The following is an 11319-nucleotide window of genomic DNA, read 5'->3' as shown; positions in this document are numbered from 1 at the left end:
TATGATTCGATTTTAAATCAATGTTTTAATTTCGCCAAGAGTAGCGAGCGGAGAACAGTAGCTCGTATCCGGAAAATGCTTGACAGATATTTGATGAATGGTTTAGACAAACTGATTATAACTGTGATCTATTAAACCAGCCAATAACAAGTCATAAGCTCTGTAAATGTCTAGACTTCCGTGATCCCTAGTCTCAAATGTTCTATATCTCTGTTATAATTCATTACTTGGTTACTCCTAGGGGGCGAAAGGTCTGTATCAAAATTTAAGCAAACTCAAAATACATAATTGTTAATAAAACCAACAGAAGTGTAAGACGTGTAACTGAAATAATTAAGTCAGAATGAATGAATGAATCTCACCCACGTCAATAAAGGTTTCAGCTCTTTAACTTCTGTAAAATCACCACAGTTCAAATATAGGCGAAATGATGAATGTTACATAATGTGTAAAGTGGCCACTTAAACCATCAAATGACAGATCATTCACCATGTAAATGCCTAGAATTACATATTCCCTTCTCCAAAATATTTCCCATCTCTTTTGTGATTAAGTAACAATTATATTTTTTCCAACCAACCGATAAAATAAAGGGTGATATTTATTTCTAGTTTTAATACCTACGTAGGCATGTGAGAAAAAAATTGTCTTTGATGGAAAAATATATATTTTGTGCAGAGGAAGCATTGACATATTAATAAATAGACCCGCCCTATAGAGCAAAATATTTTTTAAAGTAGTGGCACGAAAACGTACCCATAGTTACTAAGTTTGTTTATTTATGCCAGGAATGCATTTAAAGATCATGATACTCGTTATTGGCACATAAAAGTGTCTGTATTTTAACGCTAACAATCAACATTTGTTTTTAGAGGAGCATAATCCGATTTTTTCCTTAAACTCCTTATAATATAGACCCATTTATTTCTTTTCGTGGATTTTTAGGAATGAAAATATAATATTAACTCGCGTTTATTATATTTCAAATGCGTATTCCTACCAGTGCATCCCTGTAACTAAGAAGAGCTTCACGATTGCGCCGCTTGGCGTAACTTGACGTTTACAAAAAATAATATAAAAATATCTTTGAATTTTTTTAATTTAATTTTTTTTTATTTATGAAAAGAAAACAACAGCCACTGTGACAAAAAAAGAAAACAAAATTTAAAAAAAAAACAAAAATTATAGGCGAATTATTTTTTTCTATTCATCAGCAAATACAATGCAAAAAAAAGAAATGAGCGTACCAGTGAAAAGCCACTTCGCATAATTCCACTTGTAAAAAAATGAAATATAACAAGGATAATGACAAATAACAATATAATATGAAAAGATATTTTTGATTTATGTACTTTTTTAAATTGTTATAAGCTTTGCTATGAACAAATGTTTACCAAGGAATGGTAGCGCAATCCTTTTGACAATGTATTTCCGAAAGGTTTTTACCTTTCATTACACAAACAGGCAGTTTGGTTTTGATTCTAAACGTCATGCCTGGCTGGTGGTCGAAGAACGACTAAATACGAATTGGCCATGACTGAGCGTTTGGGCACGAAAAAAGTGTCATAATTTTTTAGGGCTCTGATATGTCAAGTGGAAGACATAAGACTTCAAGGAAGTGATAGGAGAAAACATATTTGGTAATGTATAGAAGCTGATTGCACACTCGAATATAAACTGCGTTGTGTAGAAATAAAGACGATATTTTTTCATGTAGATGATTTAACCCTTAATCAGCCAATCCATTTTCGGCTCTCAAAATGACGGCGTCGATGCCCGCGGGTGCGTTTATTGGCGGGAATCCGCACTCGGCATTTACCTTCTCTCAGCCTTTCTACCGAGAAGAGATTGTTCTATCGCCTTTATAAGCGCACGCCTCTCTAACGACAGCATCAATCCACCGAACATCGCAGAAGAGATAGTTCTCACAACCAGTTCAGTGCTCCAGTACTACTAAGTACTCTTTCAGTGAAGGTCTTGGTTATAGGAGATCAGTCATGGTTTACGCACTCGTAAGTAGAATGTTATGAGACAAACATTTATTTGTTATTATTATGTCATTCCGTTGCCTATTACGAGAGAGTGGTCTCTCAAGTAAAATTATTCTAAAACAATTCTTGTTGTAATTCCTTCAACTATGTTTAAAAAATAATAGATATAATTAATATAATAAGCGTTGTTATACTACTCACTCCACACCGTCCATTTTTGCAAGAAAAATAGAACAAAAATTATTGACTTATTAGCTCCACATGTTTTATAAAAAAATTAATAATAATAAATTTCATAAAAACTACATGTTTTTGTAAAATTCTAAACATATCTACTTTTAAACATCTAGTAAATTTTATCACTGTAACTCTCCAAAAAAAGATACTAACTTTTGTGCTTAGAGAGTGACTTACACTGTTTTAGTTGTTTATTTATAGGAGTTTATATAATTTTAAAAACGAGTACATGAGAAAGAAAAATAAAAACATAGGATATATAGAGAAAAAACATAAAACAATAATACATTCATACTAATTAAAAAATTTTACACATGTTAGATTAACTTTAAATTGATTTATTGATATATTATTTTTAATAGTTTTTAGTTCATTGGGAAGATTATTATAATTTTTTACACCTTTGAAGAAAAAGCTATTTTGACCATGACTTGTATGGAATTTAGAAATTTTAATATTATGTTGGTATCTGAGTGACTTATTCATCTAGATTAGATTTAATATTTATTAAACACTGTTAAAATAAAATAGGAAAAGATTCACAAGTTATTAATAGCTTAGTAAAAAAACTTGTAAAGCTTTGAAACCGGTCGGTAGAAAAAATAAAAAATAACTTATTTTATTATAATTAATAACCACAAAATTAGTGTTTCAAATTCAAATTTTGCTGTCATATTCATTAGCTTTTTCTGATGTAGATACTCTTACATTTACGCACGTCACTTTTCTTGGAATATATTTGAACCTCAGCATGTTATGAATGTGAAGATCATCATCATTCCCTTTCCGCACCTAATGGTGCATTGGACACTGCATATCAATGTATCAGTGTATCAACACCAATCGCAGCGTATCGTGATAATGTTTTTTTTACATGAATGTAAGATGATCAGTCTTACGCTTCAGGTACCAGTCCAGAGACTATGAAATATTCTAGTGTGACACCCTTAAATAAGTATTTCATATCAACCATGTCGGGAATCGAACCCGAGACCTTTTGCATGCATGAGGCCGACAACACGAATTTGAAGATATTGCATTCAAAACCATTTTTGAACTGCATATTTTTTTTTTGAATAAGAAATCAAATGAGAAAAAAACAAATATACAATACGTGAATTCAGAAATTATTTTATGAACAGTAAAAATGAGTATAATTATTTTTTTTAAGTACTTTGATTAATGATAAATACGAAAAACTAGATTTAAAAAAAAATATACATATTTTTTGTTATGATTTACATAAATATTTCAATTTTGGGGCCATTTTCAACGAGTTGTAAATAACGAACTGTTAGAAATTGGGAATCAATGGGGTTGGGTTTAAGTGGGGTTTGAACCTTAGACCTCTGATCCTTGAGTCCGCAACACTAGCCTCGGGACTACTGCTCGAGCTCTATATGCTGTTTGAAGTACCAATGCAGTGCCCTATTCACCATAAGGTGCAGAAAGGAAATACTATTGATGTTTATTAAAATTACTCTTCAAAAAAATGAAAAGATCGAAAATTAAAACATTCAAGTAAATTTTACAATTTCAATTGTAATTAGTTAATTTTTATTTTTTATTTATTTATTATAAGTTACAAGTACCTTTTTTATAACATAAAATATAACATTTTAATGAGGTCAGTTGCACAAAAATATATAAAAAAACAATATTAAAACATGGATCAATTAAAAACAAAAAGAAATTCACTGAGACTCGAGTTAAAAATGTCGATTTGAGAGGATTTAAAAAAAGGATTTGGTCACAAATACTTAAACGTTGACAAAAACAGAAAAAAACTGATAGAGTAAACATAAAATTTGGGTGCTTTGCCGAGAAAATAAAAAAAAAGAACACATTAAGGAATCATTATTAAAAACTTGCTCCCCAAACTGAAAACCATTATAAAGACTAACAAAGGGTCTATCGGTTTAGCCTATACTAGTCTATTCAAAAGGTACATAAAAATATACAAAATATTAGTTGGATCAAAACGTTAATTATTTATTAGTTTCATGGTACCAGTTTCAGTATTCATTTTCTTCTTCCAGAAGTTAGCGATCCTCGCGGTGGCATGCTGCTGCGCGCTGGCGGCGCCCAGTCATGAGGTCCAGAACACGCACTCGGAGAGCTCACACACGTACCAGGTGCCGGTCACGAAGCACGTGGGCGTGCCCATCCCGCACCCCGTGGCCGTGGCCGTGCCGCAGTACGTCAAGATACCCATCCCGCAGCCCTACCCCGTGCACGTCACGGTCGAGCAGCCCATCCACGTGCCGGTCTACAAGGTGAGAAAAAGAGCGAGGAGGAAAATTCGGACGCATATTCGAAAATACGTCTCTCGTCAATTGGGCGCTCGTTATTAATTGGCCCTGTTTAATTTCGGAGCCACAAAATCGCGCCTGAGTAACGCCTGCTAATGTCACTCAACATTGACATTGTCGTTTTCATTGTCGTTGTCGGCTATGATCTGTCTCCGGGCGGATACAAAATAAAGTTCTGCGAGTGAAAAAAAATCAGAACCGTGGACTGGCATTTCTGACTCGATGGTTTTTCTCAGGAAAAAATCCTGAAAAGGGAAATCAAGTGGAGATAAGTCCACCTCGTTATGTAGTGGCTGGCGCGTTTGCTAACCATACATGAAATCCTAGGTTCAATTTTAGATAGGGTGGACGTGACATATTGGTTATAAAGTTGGTTCTACACTGCAATGTTTCATTGTTCCTGGACTGGCACCTGAAACGTAAGACTTATCACCTTACCTTCTACGTAACTATGGCCAATTTAGAAAGTCAATGTATCTTTCGGCAGTGGCTTCATTTTTTATTATTTTTAGTATTGTGCGCATATTTGTATGCAGTTTAACCTCTCGGCGTCAAACATAGGACAATAGTGTAATATATGGAGGACGTCCTGAAAGCTGAGTCCATCGCAAGGGCAGCAATCATTATCTCTTTTTTTAAATCTATGAAGATATTTTCGAAAAGCACCATGACCTGAAAGCATTTGAGTTAGCTCGTAAGTCCGCCCAAAAGTATCCGATATCTTTTAATTTTTTGAAAAACAATTTCGTTTTTTGCCTGTATCACTTAAAAATTTCTTTTGATCCAAGTATCGTATGATATAATATTTATATTAGATTATATAAACTTATTCAAATAGATAAAAGATATCTATACAAGAGTGCCTGCTCGAGAATCAAGAATTCAATGCCATTCCACACTGTTTTGTCGGAAATCAATACATTTATTGCAAGGCTTTATCTAATAGGTAAAAGGTTCTGTTTGAATATTTTTAATTGTCGTAATATATTACATATGAATTTTTCTGAAAAAATAATGTTTTTTTCAAACGAATTGTCATGTAAATTGTAGTTTTTTTGTGTTACTAAAAAGTAAATAGTATAAAAGTTTTTAATATTATTAGCTAGGTTATCATTGAAAACTAGAATATAGCTTCTATGTTTGATGCTAAAGTAGCAGTGTATAGTGGAGAGAACGAAAGCAGGGTAAATGCGGTTATGTCTCTTATATGGAGTAATAAATCACTAGAGAAGCCCTTCAGCTCTATTGCATAAAACAAAAGCCTTCCAAATTTTTGGTTTGGTTTTTAGTTCAACGTCAAACGTGTAATGGTCGGTTTTGGTTTGCGCTTGTAATTCTCTACCTGAATTGCTGTAGACTGTAGCTAACTTCGTAGTTGAAAATCATAGAAGTCCGTCTGGGCGACTCTATTACGGTTATGTATACTCGTACAAACGTACATTCTTCATCTTCTTCAGCCTTCTGTCCTCTATTGCCTCTTCCATTTCGTTCGGTCCGTTGCTGCTTGCAGCCAATTGTTACCCCCCAAAGCGGCTATGTCGTCGGACCATCTTTTTTGAGGTCTTCCGACGCCACTCTTATTCTCCCAAGGTCTCCATCTTAAAATTTTAGGGGTCCATCTCGTCTTGCAACATGTCCTGCCCATCCATGATACCCGCTTTTCTGGTTTTGTTCCTAATTTCCTCATTTCTTACTCTCTCTTAGGTTTATATCAAGCATGGATCTTTCCATATTTCGCTGCACACAGCGAAATATGGAAAGATCTATGCACACATGCACACATTTGACCTTTTCTACATGTATTTTTGTAAGGGCCATGGTCTCTAATGCGAATGTATGTGTAGTCACTGGCAGTACACATGATTGATATGTTTTCTTTTTCAAAAAAATATACAAACAAACGTTTATAAAGTCAATTTATTCCAGAGTTACAAATGATGAAATCCGAAGATCGTTCTGATTTGCCTAAAGAAATAAATAAAGGGTTACTAAAACAATTTGATCATGTGGAACAAATGGACGATGTAAAATGGTGAAAGAAGTTAATGTGGCGAGTGTAAACGGGGGCTTTAAACAATGACATCCAAGATACAATTTATATAATCAGATATTTTTACAGCCTATTAACCTTCTCTAGTAATGTCGAAGGCTTGCTTGATCGAAGAGCAAGCATTGAATCCCAAGATCAATGTGCGTAATCATCAGTTACATTTCATTATAAATAGTGTCAGTAGGTTGAGTACTGCAGGTTTTTCTTAGAAATCTGCTATAATAAAATTATAATTGTAAAATAACTAGATTCCGAACATCCGCCGGCTGGATCAAAACTAGTATAGAAAACCTATTTACCACGAAGCGCGGGGCTCGAATAACCGGAGTCATTTCTTACCGTTCAAATTCTGCCTCAATAATTTATTAATGGATTTATTGTTAATGCACGTGAAATAATATGGATATTAAACAATGAAATTTGTTTATCGGGATAGGCATTTTAGTAATAAATGTCTCAGGATTTCTTAATACGAATTAGGTGAATAAAGATAAAATAATATATGCCTGAATTAAGTTGACATTATTTTTGTACGAGTTGTATCTATCTCCGTGGTGGCCTCCGTGGTGTAGTGGTCAAGACGCTTGACTCACGCACGAAGGTTCCGGGTTCGATTCCCGGTGAGAACACAAAAATTAAAATGTGATTTTTCTCAAGCCTGGGTGCTCTGTGATGTAATTCACCACTGTAATTAGGCCTCCTGGCCTGTTGTCGTGCAAAAAAATGTAAATGTAAAAATAAAAAAAATGTTATTTTTAAACAACGCTGTAGCGTTCCTTTAAAATGACAATGCGGGTTATCTCAATCATTTGTTGAAGTTGTGAGTCTTTCCCTTCCGGGGCACCTGGAAAGTCGATGGAAAAGAAATACTGTACTGTAAATGTTTTTAATTAACTTACATGTCAACCGTACCAAGAACCGAACTCGGAACTTCAAACATAGTACGCCAACTTCTCAATCGATACACTACGAGACGAACTTATGTTAATTAGATTTTATTTATTAGGGTTTTTGCCTAAAAGCAGCCATCGAGTCGAAGCCACTCTTTAGTTCTATTTTACACCCAGTACTGTATTTTTTATCTGTCAAATAAATAAAAAAATCACATTTAGTTTTTGAAACTTGGCGCAAACAGCTCCATTTTGGCAATTTCGCATAACTTCAGTTTGACGACCGCTTTAATTTTTTTTTACAGGTCGTACCCCAGATAATTGAGAAGCGTGTCCCTTACAACGTTGAGAAGCCTGTCCCTTATGAAGTTGAGAAGCCATACCCCGTGGAAGTCGAAAAGAAAATTGAAGTTCCTGTTCCCAAACCATACCCAGTCCATGTTCCCGTCTACAAGCACATCTTCCACCACACCGGAGGACATGGCGGCGGTGGACACTCTTCCGGAGGCTGGAAGCACTAGAAACCTTCACCCTTTTCATAACTCTTTCATTCCTTCCATCTGATTTTTTAAAATTGTCAAATCCTGCAAATATGCCATGGCGAATTTATCATCATTTCACCTGTCTTCGTGCTAACTAATTCACCATTTCCAAAAGCACGTAACGCCCCGTTGTTGAATTTGTTATTGTTGTTTTTATAATATTATTCTGAATTGAAAAATTCTGTGATGATTGTGATAATATGTTGTTAACATTGATTGTTTTTTACTTTTTTAATAAAAAAATATTTAAATAAATTGACGTTTCAATTTACCGTTTTCCGAAAAACAACCCTAATATGAAGAATCCTGATAAGTTGCACCTGCTTCCAAAACACGACAACGTTGACTGATTATTGACTTTGATTTATAGACAAGTAAAAAATAAGCATAACTACTTATTTTGTCATTACAATCGATCTTTTACCATCTTAATTCAAAATATTGGTAACGATTGTGTTTTGTTGACACAAATATAAAATGATTGGACCAATTTATCAAACATTATGGTTTAATCATACCATTTTTACCTGCTGTAGATTTATTTCATTATACCCACGTACATAGATCATTAGATATTTAACTATTTTTCATAAACTACTTTACATTAATTCGTAACCGACATCATATTTTATATAATGCATAAAACACGCAGATCTAACACGAGAATCGCAAGTAATAAATGAGTTCTTTTGGATTGTAAGACCAAAAATGCTGACATAGATAAATATAATACCAGACAATAACAACACAACCACATTTAAAAAGCAAGACAATCAAAAATACAATACAATGGTCTTAAATACTACAACGACTTACCTGACTACTTGAAAACTTATACTGGACACAAATTTAAAATCAATATAAAGAAGTACACGAAGACTCCACTAATCAGACAAGACATTTCATGATTTGACACAAATATGTATAAGTTTATATCACCCCGATGGGTTTATTTTTTTATTACAAATAAATCATTTAAAAAAAATATATGTTATGTAGTATGTATTACGTGTTTTATTAAAGTCAAAAATATGCATAATAAAAAATGCACCAAATTATTTGACTTAAAAATGTTTTTTGATAGAAACGTAATTTACAAAGTAGACATGATAAAAACATCGTTACATAATTAAATCGGGTTACTTTTTACTATGATTATTTAACTAATGTACAATGTCGATTGATCACAACCGCTTTCGGAACAATGACATCATTCTTTTTATAGACATTCTCTTTCTCCGGAAATACTTTGCACACATAATAAGAGCGACGATTATAATATTGTAAGCAGATGTAAAAACAGTATCGAAAGTAAAATAAAATTTAAGAGTACGGTGCTCTGTTAACTATCTGGGGAAAGGTTCCTTTCAAATAAACAGTTGGCGTGCGGTGTGCACTACAATACTCATACGAACCAGGGTGCGTATTCTGATGGTAAGTTAACATTTACATATTTTCAATTGTATCGAGGTACAAAGTAAAATTATGTTTTCTGTACGTCTTCGTAAATAAATATCGATTTCAATTTATACCATCTCCATATGTACCGATAAAGATGACTTCAATACTTCACTGATCTTGAATTACCACCTGAAGCGTAATACTGATCACCTTACCTTCCTGCAACAAATGATCGAGATACACTGCATGTATTTTGCAATGCAGTGCCCTATTCGCCATCAGGTGGGATTAGGGTTTAATGGTGATGATTTTAATTAATTTTGTTTCTTTTCAGGTCAGATTAAAAATGAATTTTCTGAACACTTTATATTTAGGATTATTTTATATCAAAGCGTATTTTCCAATTTAATACAACATCGAATACAAAGTTTGGACATAATGTTATGTTGTTTTTATTTCATTTCATTAAATGAGCGAAACATATAGTAAATGGAAGTATTTATACAAAAATCGTTGCGGGCGAATCAGAAGTTCTAGGTTCACAACAATTTATTCCCATTTTCTTTTACCGAGTTATTTGAATTTAGAATGGCCCCCAAAATGAATTCACTTCATCCTTCATCCATACTAATACTATATGCGAAAGCGTGTTTGTTTGCGTGTGTTTCCTTCGCGTCTTAACGGAGCGACCGATCGACATACTTTTTGGCATAGCGATATTTAAATCCGAAATTTAAATTTTTTTTTTAAAAAAAATCAACAATGAGCAACATTATTTAGAAATCAGTAGGCAGTAAGGTGGGATGTCGAAAAGAATCAATATGATATTAATTGTGTAAATTTCCAAAATGAGGAACTTTATCAGCCCTACGGGAAATTGGATACAAAAAATGTTTTTTTGCGCGTGGTAAATATTAGATCATTAAATTGTAAAGCAAAGTTTCTTGAAAAGTACGAAAAAATAATCAAAAATATTAAAATTAAAACGCAGCACTTTGAACGACGTCACTGGTTCATATGAACCAACCAATGATATGAGAGCTGCGGAGGATATCCGGTTTGTTTAACATAAACGAACAAATCGGGTGAACTGCCCGAGAAGAACCTCTAAAGTCACACGCGGAGTTATTTCCGAAATACAAAACTTTTAAAAATCATAGCGCTGATAATACGATTTATAAAAATATTTTTGAAAAAACTTTGACTTAGTTCAATAGTCTATTAACAAATAATATATATATATATATATACTGAACTTCCTCATTTGCTTGCTTTATCTATTATTCGTTTGGTTTGCTTTTCGTTTTATTTCGTAGTAGAATTTTGAATATGGGAACAGAATAACGATGCAACGTCGCCATAGACTAACGGATCGTCTTAATTTTTTGGAGGAGCAACAATCAATACAAGCTGCTTTCTGTCCCGAAAAAATAAATCATTACATCGGTAATTGTTTAATAGCTTAACGTCCAAACTAATTCCTCCCTAACGCGACCACGCGAGAGAAGCCGAGCGTAAAAGCTAGTATTAAGATAATTAATAAATTATAAAAACTCAAATATATTTTTAAAACGTATTTTATAAAAAAAGCCATGTTGCATGGTAAAAATGAATGTAGTATAATCATAGCTGACCATAACGGTATACTCCATAGTCGTGAGTGAAAGTCAATCATGATCGGGTATCACATGATAGATGGAACTTCCGCAACGGGGTACTAGTAGGAAACCGGACCGTTATCGGATCTCAATGTCGATGAACCACTTTTTACATATTCTTGTTTCGCAAATTGCACTTTTGTTGTATAATTCACCGTAAGTTTATTTAGATTAAAGTTACATAATTTTAAATGCCGCTGTTAATGTAATTGCTGTACTCTCTTAAATTTTTTTCTGC

General features: G+C 33.4%; 1 protein-coding gene across 1 annotated transcript; it reads left to right on the top strand.

Moving 5' to 3' along the window:
- The first annotated feature begins 1880 nt into the window (after nucleotides 1–1880).
- Nucleotides 1881–8277, top strand: LOC148277332 (uncharacterized). The gene is made up of 3 exons (XM_088233013.1): nucleotides 1881–2012; nucleotides 4268–4504; nucleotides 7786–8277. Exons 1-3 carry the CDS (start codon nucleotides 1998–2000, stop codon nucleotides 7999–8001), a joined length of 468 nt encoding a protein of 155 aa, XP_088089139.1. The 5' UTR covers nucleotides 1881–1997; the 3' UTR covers nucleotides 8002–8277.
- Nucleotides 8278–11319: the final 3042 nt, after the last annotated feature.

Source organism: Micrasema longulum, unplaced genomic scaffold, assembly GCF_059751315.1.
Source record: "Micrasema longulum isolate JH-2025_06_02 unplaced genomic scaffold, ASM5975131v1 h1tg001049l, whole genome shotgun sequence".
NCBI classification, from domain to species: Eukaryota; Metazoa; Arthropoda; class Insecta; order Trichoptera; family Brachycentridae; genus Micrasema; species Micrasema longulum.
Note: the sequence above shows the minus strand (reverse complement) of the source record. Positions and strands in the feature narration are given on the sequence as shown.